Source organism: Pseudorca crassidens, chromosome 2 (genome assembly GCF_039906515.1).
Source record: "Pseudorca crassidens isolate mPseCra1 chromosome 2, mPseCra1.hap1, whole genome shotgun sequence".
Classification (NCBI taxonomy): Eukaryota; Metazoa; Chordata; class Mammalia; order Artiodactyla; family Delphinidae; genus Pseudorca; species Pseudorca crassidens.
Genome location: NC_090297.1, coordinates 90,304,556 through 90,326,055, shown reverse-complemented (window position 1 = coordinate 90,326,055; position 21,500 = coordinate 90,304,556). Strand labels below are relative to the sequence as shown.

The following is a 21,500-nucleotide window of genomic DNA, read 5'->3' as shown; positions in this document are numbered from 1 at the left end:
CTATGTGTATCTTATAAATAGTGTTTTTGTATTTATTTATAGCTCTACTTTAGACCTCTTTAGACCTCTACTAACTAAATTTTATAAGATTATCAAAATACTACGAAATTGATTATTATAGTAAAGTAAATTCATATTTTAGTAAAAAACATTTTAAATTGTTTAATCCATAAACTTAATTATAATATGAATATTGATGCAACACAAATACACAATTTTTAGGAAACATGCAAATGTCTGTTTTGTGTGGTTTGGTGGTAACTTGGGTTAATGCTCTGGGTATTAACTAACTGATGAGAATTGTAGCATCCAGCTTATCCAGTTCTATCTCCCCACTTGAGAAATAAAAGTATTAAGGTCAGTAATAGGAAAAGTTTTTTCTTTTTATCAAAGTTGTCCGCTGCCTTTTAAATAATATAATGAGTTAAGGGCTAGTTTAAAGTGTCATGGTCATCATTGAAGGAAGTTTAACAAATGTGAAACATTGTTTCTGTGCTATGATACTCTTTTGATCTCTTCTTTATAGGGTGAGCCTGGAGAAGCAGGGAACCCAGGGCCTCCTGGGGAAGCAGGCACAGGCGTAAGTGCTGGCTTATTTTCAATGTAGTGTGTTATGGATCAGATATTTCCTTCAGAGTATTTTAAACATGTAGCTTAACTACTAGCTGTGATTCAGTTCCTTTCACTTTCCAACCCGTTAAGAATCATCACAAATGCAGAGCCTTTTTGTTCAATAATTTTGCCTATCCTCTGCATATTTTGATTCACACAGAAACTGAAAAAAAAAAATTACATTAGCATAAGTTAGAACATTAGAACTATAAGCTGTTCATTGCATATATCTTTGGTGGACTGTCCACAAAAGAAACCAGCAAACTCTGCTACATCGAGTAAACATTTATGAACTGTATTAGCATTACATTATTCTAATTTAGATTGGTTTAAACCGAGAGTGAATTTCACTCCCAGGAAACATTTGGCAATGTCTGGAGACGTTTTTGGTTATCACACTTGGAGGAATGGTAACTGCTGGCATCCAAGCAAAAGAGACCTGAATGCTGTTAAACATCTTGCAACGCATGAGACAATCTCCCACAGCAGAGTATTGTCTGACCTCGTATGCTAAGGTTAAGAAACTGATTTAAAGCTTGTAAGATAATCATTCTTTTTCTTACATTGTGTAGGGTCCCAAAGGAGAAAGAGGAGAGAAAGGAGAAGCTGGTCCACCTGGTGCTGCTGGGCCGCCTGGTGCTAAAGGACCATCAGGTGACGATGGCCCTAAGGGTAACCCGGTAAGTGACCTTGGTCCTCTTTAAAGTGGCATCTATGTCAAAGCCACCTGAAGCTTTTCATAGAAAGACTAGAAATCATGAGACTTTGGCCCATAGCTGGTGAAGTTGACTTTTCATTGTTTGATGTATTCATAAGCATTCTCAAATCATTTCATTTTTTAAAAAAATTCTAACAGGAGAAGAGAGATATTCTCATATGGTTTTACCATGATTTTTACCTCTTAAATTTCAGAATATCATGACTTTATAATAATTTTTCATTTATTTCCTTTCCTTTAAAAACATTATTTTAGGGTCCTGTTGGTTTTCCTGGAGATCCTGGTCCCCCTGGGGAACCTGGCCCTGCAGTAAGTATCATAGAAAAACAAAGGAATTATTTTGCTGGGGATTGTTCCCAGTTAATAATTAAAGAAAAGTCTTAATTACTTCAGTGGATCCCCAAAAACAGCAATAAAAGGAAGATGTAAACTGTAATCACAACTACCAGAATAAAAATTCATATATTTGGACACTATCAGACTTGTGTTGCATGATTATTATTATCTCTTCATTGGGTTAGTTTTCCAGACTTTGAGTTGTACATACTAATTAACTGAGTAGCCGCATTACTATCATTTCAAAGTTACAAGATTTTTGCTTTTACCTCAGTCCATTCTAAAATGAAAATTCTATCTCAAACTGCACCATATTTGTTCATGGTTAAAGGATGCACTGTCTTTCTATACTAATTACATCCTCCCCTTTCCTTATATTAAGAACATACTATATTTTAAATTTGATATCATAGCAATTTCATACATTTTATGGAAAGAGAGATACCATAATCCTTAAAAAAAACAACTGAAAGAATATAATAATACTTTTATTTGTATGTCTGGTTAATAATTTTTCTTAAGGACTAAGATGATACATCATATCTTTTTTTTTCTGATAAAAGTTAATTAATAGTGAGAAATACTGGGTTCATTTTCTATTGCCCATTATAGGGTCAGGATGGTGTTGGTGGTGACAAGGGTGAAGATGGAGATCCTGGACAACCGGTAAGTAAGCACACTATTTTTATTCAATCTTTGCATAGTCTCAAGATATTTTAAATAAATAATCAGAAATAATTATACTTCCAAATGCATAGCTATGTGTGTACACATTCAGGTATATTTGAATTCCAGTTTAAAGTCAGTCTTACATGGAACATTTCTTACTTGATGTGATTTAAGAAATATAAGCAAAGCCTTCATTATAAAAACTGTAGTCCTATCATACTAGTGATTTTGTCATATTATATTACATTGAACTATCTCTCCAACTGTGTTAAGTGGAAAGTCATTTTAAAAACACAAATAAGAATTAAATGAAGAAAACTAGGTTATCAGCCTATTATTAGCATGAATTACTTCAATTACTAACCAGAATGAACTCAGCATTTTTGCACTCATTTTTTATTTTTAATTTGGGAAATGCAGTAGGGGGCTTTGACTACATAAGGTTATTTAGAGAGGAAGTAAAGGAGGGCACTAACTTAAGTAGGAGTCAAAGGCAAACTGCACTCTTAACATAACTTTGTCTCTAGAGCCATACCCACTGGATACTTGGAGTCAAAGAGATACAGACTTATTCTGTGTAGATAAGACTTGTGGGTCATATCCCAGCATGTTGCGTGCTCCTTGGAATAAAAATGCTAGTGTTGCACAAGATGAAATTTGAGGTAATAGATTTATGGTTCACAGTTGTATGTGATATACATAGAATTATTAACCATATAATTCTATTAATTAGTACATCTATTGGATGCTTGTCAGATATAAATTAGCACTTAAAAAAGAACAGTTTTAAATAGAAGGAATTCGATTCACTTTTTTTCCAGCTGTGAAGAAGTTTTCCATATGAATTTACCAGCTCAAATTATAGATATCTGGAGGAAGTTTAGGTATCTGAAATAGGGCTAAGATTTTCCAGGAAAGATAGATGTGGAGAAATGAAGAAAGCAGGTTGGCTTAAGTCCAGAGTTTGAACAGTGCTGGGAGCCATAAAATAATACCCAATTGCTTAAAAGGTATTTTTCACATTTTTTAGGGTCCTCCTGGCCCATCTGGTGAGGCTGGCCCACCAGGTCCTCCTGGAAAGAGAGTAAGTTTTTTAAATTCTTTATTTGAAACACCTACTCATTATCCATTGTGTGTATAAATTTATATTATATTTGTAAGCTGTAGGCAGCGCATTATAATGGTGCTGAAAAACATATGTCCTAGAGAGTGATTTCTTAAATTTGTCAAAATACTTATTAAAGTAGAATCCAATTTAATTGACAGGTTTAATCTGTCACAATGAAAAATAGTTTCCCACTTCTCTGTGCTTAGATCTCCTCTGTACAAATGCCATAGGCTCTTATAAAAGACTCTACTGATACCCTGAATTTCAGCTCATGGTATCCTACAGGGAGATGAGTTGTCCAAACTCCAGTGCTTGTTGAAAATGTTATAGAAACTTGAATACAGTATCAGTAGAATGAGCTCAGGAATCAGCATATAATGTTAGATTGCTTTACACTGTCAAACAACTCTGATAGGATTTTAAGAAAGAGGTATAGTAAAATATAAAGGTCTTGTTCAAAATATTGGCTACAGTGGACCCTAGGAGATTTGCTTTACTGCCTTTTTCCCACTATTATACTGTTTTTATAATAAAACAATCCTGTTGACCTGCCTCTTGCAGCACTTCTATTAATACACAGTGTTCTCCTGAACCTCCTTTAGTCTATTTTCCAACCTATCCATGAACAAAATATTTGGTGAACATTAAAATATATTTCTTAGGCTCATTTCCTCTTCAGTAATCCAAAGACACAGAGCAATTGGGGCCACTCTGGTTTTCTAATGGTAGCTTTATCTTAGGAGAATTTTCACACTACACATCTTCCTATACACAGAGTGTGACAGGTTTTAATTCTGTCTCTCAGGACATAAATTGAGTCAACATTTACAAGCAAACATTTCTCTTTACTGGAAATGAACTTAGTTTATAGTAAATATTTTCTCTGAATACAATTTTCTTCTCACTGACCCAAGTGCCTTTTTTACCTTTCTCCTCCTCTTTCTCATTATTATTATTATTATTATTATTATTATTATTATTATTTTGTTTGTTTTCTTTTTGTCAGCAGCCCAAAAGCATAATCTTGATAGAAAAAGAAATATATCCCAAAACAACCATTGGGCTGTTATTCTTAGAAAGTAATTACAAAGTGTAACATGATGTTGAGCTCTGTTGCCTGTTTTTGCCTATCGTCTGAATGTTCTTAAAAATTTCCAAATGGATGAATATCTGTTCTATTACTTCAGACCTTTCAGAAGAATACTTATATAAAATATCTTTGAAAATTGGTAGAAATCTTTCCTGAGAAAACATGAAATCATTTTTTTCTTTCTCCCAGTCAAATGATGGAAGGTTATTTAATGCAGTGGTTAATAAGTCAGTGAAGTCACACTACCTGACTTTTAACCCAGCTCTACCATTTATTACCTGTATTTCCTTAGGCAAGTTACTTATATTGCTTCTCAGGGAGGGCCTACTATACCTAGGATTTATAAGATAACTCATAAAGAACAAAAATAATATGTATTAACATAATAATGTTAGTGTGTTAGCCTTTAGTTATGAAACAGTTATTGAATAGTTATAATAAGCACAAAATTATCTTATATAGGTATAGGTTATTATGCTTTTGATGCAGAGGGAATTAAACCTTCCTTCAAATTATAACTACTGGAAAAGGAGGGACTATATAAAAATATATTTTGAATATTTTATTAACATCCATTGGCAGCTTCTCAGCTTATTCCATTATCCAAAGCAAATTCTCAGCAAGTGCTATATAGTTCAGTTTTATTTTAAAATATGTCAAAACAGATTGTTCACTTACAATCTTTGATAAGTTCAACTAAGTACCATTTGCTATGTGGAATGTATTCTTTTAATATGTGACAGAGTTAGGGAATGAATTAATTTCTTTAGCGAGACAGTGGTGGATCATGTGGCTTACTCATTTTGAAAACTGAATGATTTTGAAATTTAAAAAAAGTAAATAAATATAAACAATTTACTAGCATCAAACAGTAGAAAAATATCAACAAAAGGCATGAAAAGGTGTTTTACACAAATGTTCCACAAACACGTAAAAGGATGTGTAGAAGTTAGGGAAACGTGTGTTAAAAATGACATAGAGATGCCACTTACATCTATAAATTGATGAAAATTTAAGTCTGACAAACCAAATGTTGGAAACGATGTTTTTCAAAAAGAAAATAATGGGGATTATCATAAACAGCTATTGTGAGCTAACTGGTACAACTGCTTTAGGAATTGTTCATTATTACCTAGCAGAATTTAACAATGAACTTTCCCTACTATCTCATAATTCCATTCCTAGGTACCTGCTCTGGATGATATCTTATACATCTTTACCAAGATACACATATAGAAAAAATAAGTGTACTGAGATAGGCATAAACTGAAATTTTGTATGGCAATGAAAATATTGTATTGCAGATGTGTGAATCAACAAAGATGAATCTCAAACACCTGATGTTAAGAAAATATATGTAGTGTTGAGCTGGAGAAGATATATAATCTCATTTATATAATATGTAAAAAATAAAAACATGTCGTCTAGCATTCAAACATAAGTGGTAAAAGTGATTAAATAAATGAAGGCAATGATTCATTAAATTCAGAATGGTAGTTATTTCTCTGGGAGAAAGAGGGTTACAGTAGTTGCAAGTGACATGTAGGAAGTTATACATTTTTAGGCTGAGACTCTTAGATATTAAAGTAATTAACTGATACATTCCCTGTATCATCCTTTTCATTATTAGAAAATTCTATAGTGGAGTGCTGCCTTTCTGATTTTTGATGAGATTAGTTAAAAATAATCTCATCAAAAATTTTAGAGATGTTCTAGCCTCCCATTTTAAAAAACAATTTTTACGAATATAATACGCTATTTTTATTCTGCTCTAGTCATTTTGAAACAAAATTAGAAGACTTTGTATCTATGAATTTTTAATGATATGAGATTGTGATGACTATGCATTGCTTATAAAGCTATTTACATCCATTTTGATTTAGCAGAAGAATCAACCTTAGGTCAGCCCAACTGAACAGTATTATGCAAGTTTTCTTCTTTTAAAATGTGACATCATTAAATCTAACCTGAACGATATTTAACGTAATGTGTTAAATTGTGTTCTGTATTAGGATTGGATAGATTGGCAGGTTTAATTGGCTTTCTCTGTTTTACACAATAATCTTTTTTCTTTAGCAGAGTAAAGTATATTTTAATGCTGTAAAGATTAGTGTCAACAATCTTATTACTGAAATTATAATTTGCTCTGATTTAACAGTAGCAATTAATGCTTTCATTCTTTTGAATTACAACCAGCCAAACTAGTCAAGAGTTCTACCGTAACCTAAAAAAAAAAAAAAAAAAAAGATGGCTAAGATGAAAAAATAGAAATACAGATTATTTACTTAGGTCTTTCTCAGCCTGTAAACTGACACTCTTCATAGCTAACTATCAGCACAAACTAGCCCGAATTTGATTCTAATGCTGTTGCATTAGAATCAAATAGACCTGGTTTCAAATTCTTGCTTTGCTACTTATAAATACAACTTAGAATAAGTTAATTTCTTTGAGTCTCAGTTTTCTCATTTATAAAGTAGGCAAAATAACTAATATTCCATGCTGGAGTGAAGACTAAATTAATAAAATGTATATTTAAACCACTACATCTAATATATGGATTTATCAAGAGTTCAAAGAGTGGATGCTCTTCTTAAGGAGTTAAATACAGGTTTTGAATTATGCCATCATTTATAAACAAAACAAACATATTAAATAAAATATACAGATAAGATAAAGACGTTTTCTTCTAATTTTTGAGTTATATAAATTGAGATGAAAGTTTATTAGCAATAAATTCATAGTAACTTCATAATTAATTGTATTTTTGAAGTATAGAATACTGTGATTCTGTTGAGATGGATACAAATTTGTATTATTTATTTGGTGTAAGTTGATGTAAAATCATGTAGCATTAACTGTAAAGGAATTTCCTATGAGAACTGTTGCCAAAAAAAAGAGCATTAAATTCATGATGACTGCATATAATTTTAATAAAATGGATTTGCCAAGCAACAGGGATTTAGAACTAGTTTGAGAGATAATAATGTGATTAAAATGAGTTAGAAGGAAGTACTTGGGAACTTTACTGTATGTCTGTGAGGTCACTTTGTTTATGCACTGGGTGAACACAAAGCTCCTGAGCGTAAAGTGATATGATGCAGAGTGAATTTTGTGAATTGTAGCTGATGAGGAGAATTCTGTCTTCACCAACCTTTGCATTCAGCCAATAGGCAGCAATGTCTTTGATGCAGGAATCAATTTAATATCACCCTTGTGGAAACAGCAAAAAACATTCCTATACAATAATTATAATATCTAATCTACACACTTATGACTTAATTGAATACAGAATTGCCTTACCATTTATTTCCCTTTAGTTCATCTAGAAAGCATAATTTTAAGTAAGCTTTGTATGTATTTTGTGGAAATTAACATTTCTTTTATCCTTTGTTTTGCTACATTGGAACAACAGAAAAGGACCAATAACAATTTTGCTATAGCAGAAGTAGCAATGAATAGAAATGTATTTTTCCTTGAGTGACTCTTACAAATAAATGATAATAACCCCCCCCAATAGAATATTGGCCAGAATGTTGCAAGTGGCAGTGATACTGAGAAACAACATTCTAACAGTTATTGAACAAGTAGGGAAATTAAGTTGACATTTGTAGTACATGTACATTCTCTCATGCATTTTAATACTTGAGAATAAATGTATATTTCCTTGAGGCACTAGAAGATTGTACAGTTTATATCAGTAAGCCATGGAATTTTAATACTCAGGTTATCATAGCAGTTTGAAACCAAGAACTAGTTCAAAGCCCTTTTACTGAAAAAAAAAATCTAGAGATTATTTAAAAAAAGATTTAAAAAATCTTAAAAAAAGATTTAAACCTAACCTGAAGCTGCATATATTAAATGGAATTTTAAGGAGTCCCATCTCATTTGTCAAAAGAAAATTTACAATAAAAATTAAAACAATAACTAATATTATTAAGTAATAGAAATACAAAGGAAGCTTTAACCTACTATATATGCCCATATATACCATATATGTATTCTTTCCATCCCTATGCCTTTATGCATGAATGTGGGTGGTCAGATTAGAAGGAAACATCCCTCCCATATCTACCCACACTAAGATTAAGATCAGATATTAGGTTCTTAGGAAAGCTTTCCCTACTGCCTAACTAGATCAGTGTACCTATTTTGTACACCTACTTCATCTTTGTGTGTTTTACAATGTACTGTATTTGTTAATTTTGTTGTCTGCCTTCATAACTAAACTTTGTGAACTCCTTAGGGTTTCACTTTTTTTTTTTTTTTTTGTATTCTCCATGCACAGCACATTTCTGGCATATAAGGAAGACTTAACTATTTGCAACATGTATGGAAGAATGGGTAAATTGTAGAATAATATTATAAAATGTGAATAGTAGAGAGAGGATTATACTGTGTATTTTATATAAAGTATATTTCTCATAGCAAGGAAAATCTCATGTAACGGTGATTACTGGTGGAAACTTAACCAAGGCTTATTTTATTTTCATGTTTTACAAGGCATTTTCCAATCAGAACACTCATTACTTCATGATAGTACAGGAAGTAATTCACTATATTAAGTCCTTGCCTCTCTGCTTATGCAGATATATGAGAAAGAAATGACTAAAACAAGAATTTGTCCATAGGCATTGTTTAGTTTTTTTTAAAGGGAACTTCCTATTCTCTTAAAAAAAAAGTGTGTCACCTGTTTTCATCCTGTTTTTCTTAAAAAAATCTGTGCCATCTGGAAAAAATATAAGGAATAAATGAAAATGGGAAAAATGAGATAAAGAACAGAGTAAAACCATTTAATGTGGATTTCCAGCATGATAAACATCAGGCATTCATTCAAAGAGGGAAGAAATCCTTTGGAGATGAAGAAACTTTATTGAATCACAATTTTGTGGCCATGTTATAGTTTACTTGTGTTTAATTCTCTAGGCTTTTCAAACTCAGATTTTCTTTTCTCCCTTGCAGTAAAAGCAATATTTTTGTTACATTTTAGACAGCTGATGACTTGCTTTTCCTAAAGCTAGATATTTATAAATTTTTTCTACAATAAAGTTCATATGTGTAATTGCAATCTTGAAGTTAATACCCCATACCTTTATGTCATTCGTTTATGGAAAAATCTTCATAGAATAAAGAAAAGCCCATTATTCAGTTGAATCTCATAATTTCTATTCCCCAAATTATAGTCATTATGGCTGTTTTATCCAGTTTGAATAGGAATACTTCAACCATCACACCAAAAATGTATTTTTTATACATTACAAAATAATCACCACAATAAGTATAGTTACCATCTGCACACCAAAAATGACTCAACTCTTTAACACTAAGAAATATTTGAAGCTTGTGCTTCTCTACAGAAATCCTCTTGCATAAATAGTATGAAATTCAAAAGATACACTTAAGTTTTAATGCCTATATTATTGTTAACAAATTGTTGCTGCCTCAAGAGACTGCTTACAGGATTTATGCACTTCTTATCTTAGGGTCGAGGCACAATGAATGCCTAATAATATATGAAGTTATAGTGATGATATTGAGAAAATAATTACTAATGATATATTCATTGACTCTCTCAGAGATAAATGAGTTCACAGAACTCTGAGTTTGATGAAGTGCCTGATACCCATTTCAAATGTGGATTTAAAAGACCATATGAAAGACTAACATGTATCCACCATTAGAATATTAATATAGCATCTGAAAGAGAAAGTCATCCTGTCTCACCTTATTTTCACCAATTAACACTGTTTCTGCTACTCTCCCCAAATTCCAACCTCAATCTCAGTTGATGATTTTGAGCACAATTCATAACAAAAATTGAAGTAAACAAATGGAAAACAAGAGAGTCTGGGGAAAAATGAAATACAATTTCCTAGAAATCATTAAGTTTCTTTTTTAAACTTTCTATACTTATGTCTGAACTTGTGTAGAAATTTTCAGCACAGTTAAGATTCAGATTGAATCTTAATGTTTGTTAAGTAATAATAAAAATCAATTAAGTAATGAAATGAAATAAATATTTTATAATACAATTATAAATTTTTTATGTCTTAGAATGCATTTATTATATATATTGTGTAGCCCACCACAGTAAGACGCCAAAAGCACTCTTATTGTATTGGACTATCAAACAAAGTGCCCTGCTTGTGTTGATCTGAGACGCCATAAGTGAAAATATCAATGACCTAGTATAATGAGTAGGAACAAAATTTAGACACAGTGGGAATTATAGCATATTTCTAGCTTGAAAAGTAGTTGTTTTCTTTGATACCTTGAATATTATATGTTATGTAATGTAAATGATTCCTTTCTACATGTTTATTACAAAGATTAGAAATGTCAAGTTTTATATTTCACAAATGACTAAGAGAATGTAAGAAGGAAATTTGAATGTCAGATTTCAAGATCTGACTATATATTATGGGATCGTTTAGCTGACTTTCAATTTTCTAGTTAAAACAAGTAGTTTCATACATGGAGTTCATATTTTTCAGGTGTTATAAACAGGATGTATGGAAAAAAGTAAGTTGTTGACATGGTGTCTATAAATGTATTTTGAAAGTCAGTTTTGTTTGACCTGACTCTTAGGTTGCCAACATGGTGAAAAGTATTGGTAAAATAATAGAATTTATATAGAATAACAATATCTAATAATTTTAGTAACAATAATAAAATAACTAACATTTGTAGTGTTCTTTATGTCTCAGGTATTTTTATACACCATTTACATTTACCAACTCATTGAATTCTCATGATGATACTGGGAGATAGCTACTGTTATAATCCACATTTTGCAGAGAAGTAAACTGAATCACTCACAGGGTGTGTAACTTGCCAAAGATCACAAAGCTTATTGATGGCAGAGCCAGAATTTGAATCCAGGAAGTCTGAATCCTGGCTTTAGGCTCTTAAGCTTCAGATTCCATTCCTGTATTTGATACTGATCTACTGGAAGTTCACAAAATACTTTTTCATGTGTTACATTATTTAAATTTAACAACAATTCTATAGCAAGAGAATTCTTATTAATAACATTTTATGGATGAAAGAACTGGTTCAAAAATACTAATAATTAATTATTTATTAATCATTAATTATTTATTTAGCTAAATTAATCATTATTTATTTAGCTAAAAATAAAGAGAAATAGGGAGACAGATACCTCACAAAGATGGGGAAAAAATATATATATATATACAAAGAGCAGTATTATGAAAAGCTTTAAATATATATAAATTATATATAATTTATATATAATAATTAGCATTTCTCCATAGCAATTCATGCAGATATACAAAAGTTATGCAAATACCAGAATATCTTCTTAAGTTTTTGAATGACATATGGAGTATGAAGATTTTTTCCTGTTTTTTCTCTAATACTAGGTTTTAAAAAGTCATACGATTTTTTATACCACTTATGTGAATTACATAGTTCCAGAGAATGAAAATATAATATCTGTTGACCAACAAGATTTTAAATTTTGTACTTTTCCAGTTTGAACATGATCTTATGAAAATGTATAATGTATGGATCTTCTAAGATTAAGAAAGGAGCCAATCTTAAAAACACATATAATGATGGAAGTGAAATCTGAAACCTTCAATTACTTCCTAATTATACAACAAAATAAATGATATCTGAGTATTTAACACACTAAGGGTGACTAAATCATCAGCATTTCTTTAAAATTTTTATCTTTATTGTTTCCTTACATTGATATGATGTGATTATCTGTATTCTGCTCAATCTGTGCTTCATTTGTTTTTAATATTCTAACTAAAATTTGTACATAAAAAGAGTTTTGCGTTTTCTCAGTGTTTTAAACTAAATTGCTATAGAAATTCACAATTTATTAGACTCTGTTACAAATTAAACTGGGGTATTTGTAAATAAGTCTTCAGTTGCATTACTTTTATATGTTATATATATATTTTAAATGCAATTTTATGTTTATAGGGTCCTCCTGGAGCTGCAGGTGCAGAGGGAAGACAGGGTGAAAAAGGTGCTAAGGTAAAATATACATTACAGGTATTATGCTTGAAAAACTCAACGTGTACGCTGGACAACATCTATTTCAGTACTTTTAATAAAATAATAAAATGTCTTTTTTCATTATTAATGCATTCACATATTTTATTTTCTAACAGGGAGAAGCAGGAGCTGAAGGTCCTTCAGGAAAAACTGGCCCAGTTGGTCCTCAGGGACCTGCCGGAAAGCCTGGTCCAGAGGGTCTTCGGGGCATCCCTGGCCCTGTGGTGAGCATCTGTGCTGAAAGATGTCATTTTGAAAATAATGTCTTATTTCTAAGAAAAATTATGAATGAAAATATTTATGTCAGCATTATTTTATAAATTGTGTGCAGTAAATATTATGTAATAAAGTCAGAGACCCTTAGAATATTTAAGTATGTCATTTATTTAATAAGTTCATGGTGAAATTCTAACTTCTAAAGGTAGAATAGAAAACTAAACCCTGAGATCTCAAAGACGTATAATTTTTATACACACATCCATCCATCCATGTGTGTGTATGTATGTGCATGTAGACACATACACAGAAAGTAAAAAGACTCAAAAATTGCTTACAATATTTGTAGATGTCCTCCACATGATGGAATTCATAGATGATGTTTGATTTCTTTCTTTTTCGTATTACCAAAATTAAAATAAAGAAAAAAATGTCTGCTTTTGTTAATTAAAAAAATCAATCGTGTTTCTTCTTCCTTAGGGAGAACAAGGTCTCCCTGGAGCTGCAGGCCAAGATGGGCCACCTGGTCCTATGGTGAGTAGCACCTTTTTCTGCTGTTTAGAATTCCAGAAATGAAATTATTTATAATCTAGAATTCCTGAAATTTTGTCTTATAAATTGGTTTATATTCTGCACAGTATTCAAGGAAGCGTATTACTCAGACCTAAAAAGAGAAAAGTAATCCTAACTGATAAGTTATTTGGAAAATATGCCCTTGATCAGAAGATCTTTCCTTTCTTATGTCCAATGGATGAATAAAAAAATTTCCATTCTGAATAAAATGCCACTAATGGCCCAGACAGTTCTTTTCCAAATGTGGACAGTTCCCTCAAATGCATGCAATTACACTTAGTTTCCTGGCACTTCATTTAAAAGAATAACATTGGCACAGGCATACAGTGATTTTTTCACCAAATAAATTTGAGTCATATGGGCTGAAAGATAAAGCATTTACCCCCGTGAATGAAGAGAGGTATAATTGTTATAAAACCAAAGCTTGGTTACTCTCATAAACTGTGTATGCAAACAACACACTTGAGCAATGCAATAAAGCATTTAGTTGACCAGCATATGGTTCATAGATAGAGTTTATTATAGGAGCCAAGGCTATTCTTGCTACAAAATTTGGGCAGAAAGTGAGAATCAAAGTCTTGCCTTTAAAATTATTGCTTACTAAGTAACAGATTCTATTTCATGGTGGAGATATTTGAACTTCATTGTCCAAAATAGTAATATGTAAAGGGATTAATTAAAACAAGAAGCAATACATATAGCACTATTCAAGTGTAATATTTATTGGTTTAAATAGGCAGGTTTGCCCATACAGAAATTTAAATTTTACAAAATTGCCTCTTTTCATGAGTATATCAACTACCTCAGAGGTATGTATGTGCTCAGAAAGCCATCGAAACTAGGATTTGCAATCTTAATCATTCAGGAGAACTTGGCCAATTCCTTTAGGAAAAATTTCCTCTAACATTTCAGATATTTCATAAGTGTTACAGAGATTATTTTTTTAACTTGCACTGAAAAGTTAAAGATCACTTATTTTAATAAGTGGATAAAAGTTATCAAATTTTGAGGAGATTATCAAATCTGCACATTGCCCCATTGACATAGGAACAGGGACTTGACAAAAGTAGGATCATGGGTTCCATGTCTGCATCACTATTTAGGGAATATTCTTCTTAGACATGTTAAATTCCTAACTGTACAAAGTCATAGCCTAGGGAAAAAAAAAATACTTCACCTTAATATCACCCTAAAATTTGCCAAAGATTTTTTTTCTTGTTATTTCATATTTTTCCAATAAGTATTCTGACCTTTCTCCAGATGAAAAAAAAAGAAAGCATCAAGCTGGAGACTTCCTTCAGCTAATATTAAAAATAAAACCATCAGACATACCACCTGATTCTGGCTTGCAAAAGTTTATATTTCTGAATCTTAGGTAAATGTGGGTTTACAGAGCAAAGAGCTAAATAAACAACTCACATCCTTTTCCGCAGTGAAATGAAAAGCGTCAGAATTGAGCAACATGGGTGCCATTTCTTTCTCTGGCTGCTTGTTTTATCAGAGAGTACTTAGAATGCAAATCTATTGTAGCTTTTTCATACCATCAAATAGTTTGATTGTGCTAATTTTAATGAAAATGCTACTTGGTCTACAGGAGATGAGGTTTGGTGGAGAAATCATCTTCAGGATGCATTTATGGCAATTTAGTGAACTTTTCAGCTCAGCTAAGAAATACTGGTACTTATTTTAGTAGGCAATTTTGTATTAGAGTGAGAAGTAGCATATCGTGATTACTGGTTAAGGTCATCACCTCTCAACCCAAGAACCCTGGTTTCAAAAATGAGCACTACTACCTGCTTGCTGAATAAGTTTTAAGTAAGTTATTCAATTTTTTTAAGCCTTAGGTTTCTCATCTGTAAAATGAGAATTTGAATAGCATCGATCTTATGGAATATTATGAAGTTAAAATGAATTAAATGGGGATATTAATATCTTTTACCCCATGGGGTTCTTATGTTAATTAGATGAGCTATGTCTAAAAAACAAAACAAACAAACAGAAAAACAACTTAGACCATTTCCTATATAAGTAACAGTCTAACAACTTTATATTAACATTTGGATTAGAAATTCTTTGGGCTAGAGTGAAACAAACACCAGTTAAAACTCTAAAGATGATATTTGGTGTCTGACCACTCTATATGATCAACTCTGCTAGAGTTTAGATATGGTACAATATTTACTTTTTACTTCAAAATTTAGATATTTCTCATGGCAAAAATTAAACTTCTACATATGCATGAATTTTATATACAGATAAATATTCAGAATCATATGGAACTGAGAATAAAACAGTACGTGTGAAATCTAAAAGAAAGCTAAGGACAATGATGAGATTGTATAAAGAATTTTATTTGAGGATTTTTAAAGTTGAACTGCTGGGGTGTTTTTTTTTTTAGGAAATAGCAAAAATCAGATGGGAATAAAATTGAGTGTTTTAAAGAGAACAGTAATGGTTGCTACATTCTCTCCTCTGCTGCATAGTCAAAATAAGCATGATTTAATCATTTTAAATTAATTTTTATTTTATTTTTTGAAGACACAATTAGCATCTATTTTAGTTTTAAGCTTTTATTTTGTTTTGTTTCATAATCTTTCATTTTAAGAACCTATTTGTTCCAATTTAGCTGAAGAATTGTTCAGTATTTATCTTCAGACAATTTTACCTTACTATTATCATACATTAATTCTTTTCACATACTGATAAGTAAAATATCTGATAACATTATTTGTTAAACCATAAGTGTGTGAATAAACGGTAGGATGGGTTACTGAATTATATTTTGATTTTTTAAATGCTACATTTAACTTATCTGTAAAAAGATTTGAGATGTGTAGCATTCCATAATGATTAAGCAGGTTTAAACTACAAAGTATTTGTCTTTCACCAAATTAAACGTTATTTTACAATACTACATTCTAAATAAACAGTAGGATCTGCATTTTCTTTAAACTTCAGTGCATTAGAATTTTGAGATGCATTTCAAAGCAAATATTCTGTACAGCATAATACAGCAGGGGAACATATTTGATTGTGTATTCTAGACACTTATGAATGTATCATCCCTGTTTTCCTTTTCACTTTATTACTTATGAATTATGTATTTCCCTAGGGTTTTTCAATTTACAATATCCTAAGAGGAAATAGAAAATATGTATACCTGAAATAATATTTTTATATGCAGAGTTGTTATTTTTGATATGGTCCAGGTTCAGAGGGTTATGTATAACTGCTATCAACATCATAGCTTTACCAATTTCTATTTCTAATTGATGAAAATGATAATAAACTGATTTCACTTGGCTAATGCCTCCTTAGATATAGTTCACAATTTTATGAGATTATTAGCTTAGAGGAATTAACACTCTTTTCCTTTAACTCCTTCCTGAATAATATTTATAGAAATGATTTTAAATGCATTACAAACACAAAAAATGTCTAGCATGTTTCCCATTACCCCCGAGCAATTAGAATCCACATTATTTCTTCTTTTTTGCCATTTTAGCTTTTACTATTAGAATGTGATGAGAAAGCTGATTAATAACTATCTGTGGCACATCAGAAACAAATAACAATAATTTACATTACACTTCACTATATGCAGTACTTTTGTAAGCCTGGTTTTTCTTCCATTATCACGATTCTCTGACACAGTTATTATTAGAACACCTTTATAAATAAAGTTCTGAGATAAAAAGGAACAGATCCAAGATTACCCAACTAATGAGTGGTAGACCTGAGACGCTGAATGAAACAGTAGTTGGAATATTGATGTCCAGCAAATGACATTACTATTAGTTCTCCCACTTAACAGCAAAATTTCTGTAAAGTGTATCACATACCAGAAAGAGTTTGAATGTAAAATAAGAAGTAAAGAAAGAAAAAAAATCTGGCCTCTTTAATAGTTTTGTGTTTTCAATCTAAAGAATGTATTTACTTTTAATTGACATATGTCAATTTTAACCAATATTTTTAAATGTTTTTTGCTACTGGTACAGGTATATGGTTCTTTCATGCAATTACATATTTATTAGAACTATTTTTTCATGCTTTTTTATTCCCACTTGTTCTAACATATAGAATGTTTGGCATCTATCCTGATGGTCACATGACCTCAAGGAATTATTTTATTATTTCTATTACTCATTTATATTATTCCTTTAAAATTGTGCTATCAGACAACATTATTTTCCTAACCAATAATTCACCAAACCTTTCTGATGAGATGAGAAAAAAGTAGATGAAAAATATACTTACTTAATTTTAAAATTATTAAACAAATAATACTAAATAGGTAATGTTTTTATTTTAAAATAAATGACATCCTTTATGCTGTTCTGATGTACATATTGATTTAACAGATATGGGACTTAATGCCACAGAGCCATGTTTCTCAGACCTTAATGAGTAACAAACCTGTGAAACAGATTTCTGATCTCTAACTCCAGAATTTTAGATTCAGTTAGTCTGGATGATGCCTATGAATTTGCTTTGCTAATATGTTCACAAATGATGCTAAGGCTGCTGGTCTGAGGATCAAACTTTGTGATCATCCACTCTGATATAGTGTTAGCAAATGAGATGAAAGTCCAGTGTTAAAACCTAGTCTTAGAATATTCCTGAAAGTAAATTTGGTAATTTCTTTGTAGTCTCCTTTTTATCTACAAGAGATTTAACAAAGTGACAGGATTGTTTATATTTATACAAAAGAGAATCTAAACTGAATTGATATAAACTTACATCTGAGGATTAATAATTTTCTTCTTACTAGAATATTATTAGGTACATTTACATTTAAATTGCACATAATTTCTACAAAAATAATTTATCTATTTTCAATAGAATGATGTAGGGAAATTGTTCACTTTTATATCAATACTTATAGAATTTCAAATTCATTCATGAATTAAAACAAATATAAATATTTCTGGTAACAGTCCAAAATACTATTGATACACAGGACTAACTTATACTAACACTATTCTTACCTTCCTCTGATATTAAGGACTTCAGTTTGAGGAGTAGATTTGAGAAACTAAGGAATGGAAAGCGCTCATCTACACAATCTCACAGTAGCCCCTTGAGACAGGAATTATAATCCTTGGTTTATAGATGAGAGAACTGAAGTTCTCTTTGGTTAGCTAATTTAAATTGCTGATAAGAGAAGCAGGCTTCTACCCCAATCTATTGTATTCTGAACCCATACTTTTTAAATTACATCATGCTTCTTGGATTAGATCCATGGCTTTTAATATATTAAATTCACAAAAATGATGGACTGAGACTCAATGTGCTCTTTCACACTGAAGACTCAAAAGTGCCTAGTAAGAGGGGGAAAAAATTACTTGTGGTAGCCTTGCGGAACATACTATAGTAAAGACTAATCATATAGCTTGGTAAAAATTAAAACAATTTGATTACTAAGTGCCATGTTAAAATCATTATTAAAATTATAATTCAAATAGTTCAATTCAGTCTATATAATTCAAACTCATAGAGAAAACTCATATTTTGTCTTTGTTTCTTGATGCGGTACTTGTAGGCGGTAGTGACTCATGTGTGGTGGTATTATCTGGGCCCTGGTTTCATCAGTCACAATCTTACAAACCATCTGTCAGTTACATTTTTTCTGACAGAATCTGTTGCCTGCATAGCAACTTGTTGTAATTTCAGAATAAGGATCTTATTTTGTGTTGCCTTCAATTTGGAGTACACTAGTTTTTATATTTAGAAGTCTGTTTAAAAGTCATCATTATGAATATTTTCATGAGTAGGGACCAAGACTAAGAGTTAGTTGCTAAAATCATGCCATAATTTTCATTAAAATATAATTTAGCCTAAATGGATAAATGCCTTATCCTTAGAATATAAAAAGGATTAAATAATTAAAATACAGGTCCAATAATATGAGAAAAGTAAATTATCTTATCTTTACATTTACAAATCATTTAGTTAAGAGATTGAATTCAGAAATTACAGCTAAAAATAGTATCTTGGGAGCTTATTTAGGAAAAATGATTAACAATAGTCAATTGATGGTCAAAAGTTTATTGAGGTTTTCTTCTTTAAATTTTACTGGAAATATTGTAACCTTTGAATGTGAGTTTAACAGAGAAATATTCGATTAAATGAATGTATAACTTGGAAACCTCTTCTTCTAAAATTAGTGTAATGAAAAATGCATCTTTTCTTTCAACTGAAAAACCATATAAATCATGCCCTATTTCTAACTTCATATTTATTTAATCAAACTTATCAATATTATGTTTTATTATTATGGTTAACTATCAAACTGTAGAGTTTTAAACACATAAAATTATTTAGAATCCTGAAAAATAAACAGTGGTCATTATTTTTTTTTCCAGTGGTCATTATTAATTTTAAACCCTATCATATAATCGAAACCAACTTGCCCAGTGGATAGTAATATGATTCTCTAATTTGTAACTACTCTATGTATGTTTATTATTTAGGGACCTCCTGGCTTACCTGGTCTTAAAGGTGACCCTGGCTCCAAGGGTGAGAAGGTGAGAATAAAAGAATGTGTTATTACAATGTTGATTTCTTAATAGCAGAGACAATAATGTTGCAGACTAATATCACTCAAAAGGAAATTTCAAGGAATACCTTTATCATTCTAACCAAGGAAAAAGTTATCAGTCCTTAGCTTCCAAGATGAATTTAGAAAAGAGAAAATATACAAAGTAATAGTGAAAAATGTACCAGAATTCAGTGTTATATTTCTCAATGTTCCTATGTAGGAACCATATGGAGAAAGCATATGGTTATACTAAAATAACTATTCAGAAAATAAACAGATAGAATAACAAAATGGTCATTTTTTATGTTTTTAAACATGAAAATAAAAAATTTAAACTAGACTATCTTTCAGATGATTTGAAAGATATGTATGCTCTGTTGCACCAAATAATTAAAGAAAATAAAACATTTTTAGAATGGCATTAATATTTTTAAAACTACTTTTAAATCTTTAAATGTTTCTTAGATGCTGCAAAATTTGTGGATAGAAATAATTTCATATAAAATAAGATGCTTTTTAAAATAATGAATTTTCAGTTGTTTGTTTCACCAATATTATATGTAGTCATTATTAATCTTTTAGTTGAAGGAATTCCCTTTAAGTAAATGTAACACTGAAGGGGATATTTTTAGAAAATTTTTTTTCAATAATATTCCCAACCCTTAATAAAGGTCTCACTTAATGTAATCAGTAAATGATCCTGTTAGGTGAGGGGAAAGAGGTTTTTAATCCTATATTTCATTCAGAAAGGGTTAAAGTTTTTATCTAATTTTTTACTCTTATGTTTCATAAATTTAATGTGCAATTATTTTATGACTATAATTTAATATATGTTTGTAATTTATATATTGTTAAAATTTCTTTGCCTTTCAAAGGGACATCCTGGTTTAATTGGCCTGATTGGTCCTCCAGGAGAACAAGGTGAAAAGGGTGACAGAGGACTCCCTGGAACTCAAGGCTCTCCAGGAGTAAAAGGGGATGGAGTGAGTAAAGATATAAATTATTTTCCTACTCCTTTCCAATCATACACTCACACACCTGCAGACATTCCTTTAAACATGACCTAGGAAGTAATTTAGAGCATCTTAATCTCCTTAAGTCAATGGTGTTTTCAAAAAGAAATTTATTTAACCTTAGAGTAAATAAATAAAAATATGACTTAAGTTAGAAACCATAAAAATTATAGTTCAATATTTAATTACACAAACATTTATTGAATCCCCAACACATACAAATCATTATTCTGAAGGCTGCAGGAATGTAAAGACATATGCATAGAGAGGGAGACATTGCAGCAAAATGGACAAAAATACAGCTCATCTTGCAAAAGTTATTTCTTAGATTCACGATGGAAAATTTTAGGCCATTCTTATGTATTTTTGCATTGCCTAAATTTTGCAATGTGTGTTGTTATGCAACATATGAAAATGGAATCGCTGAGAAAAACTCTTTAATTTGGATGATTCTCTCTGTAGGGTATTCCAGGCCCTGCTGGTCCCATAGGTCCACCTGGTCCTCCAGGCTTACCAGTAAGTACAAAACAAAAGAATTTTATAAAGTAAACTTATAAATACACCAAAGAGACGCACATTCTCCAGACTTTTAT

General features: G+C 30.8%; 1 protein-coding gene across 2 annotated transcripts in view; it reads left to right on the top strand.

The window, feature by feature from the left end:
- Nucleotides 1–21,500, top strand: part of COL11A1 (collagen type XI alpha 1 chain) — a 196,316-nt gene that overhangs the window by 163,003 nt on the left and 11,813 nt on the right. For both annotated transcript variants that reach the window (XM_067727066.1, XM_067727067.1), the window contains exons 50-60: nt 527–580; nt 1,185–1,292; nt 1,586–1,639; nt 2,279–2,332; nt 3,366–3,419; nt 12,490–12,543; nt 12,681–12,788; nt 13,261–13,314; nt 19,827–19,880; nt 20,770–20,877; nt 21,370–21,423. In XM_067727066.1, coding sequence (XP_067583167.1) covers nt 527–580; nt 1,185–1,292; nt 1,586–1,639; nt 2,279–2,332; nt 3,366–3,419; nt 12,490–12,543; nt 12,681–12,788; nt 13,261–13,314; nt 19,827–19,880; nt 20,770–20,877; nt 21,370–21,423 — 756 coding nt within the window. The remainder of the gene's footprint in view (nt 1–526; nt 581–1,184; nt 1,293–1,585; nt 1,640–2,278; nt 2,333–3,365; nt 3,420–12,489; nt 12,544–12,680; nt 12,789–13,260; nt 13,315–19,826; nt 19,881–20,769; nt 20,878–21,369; nt 21,424–21,500) is intronic.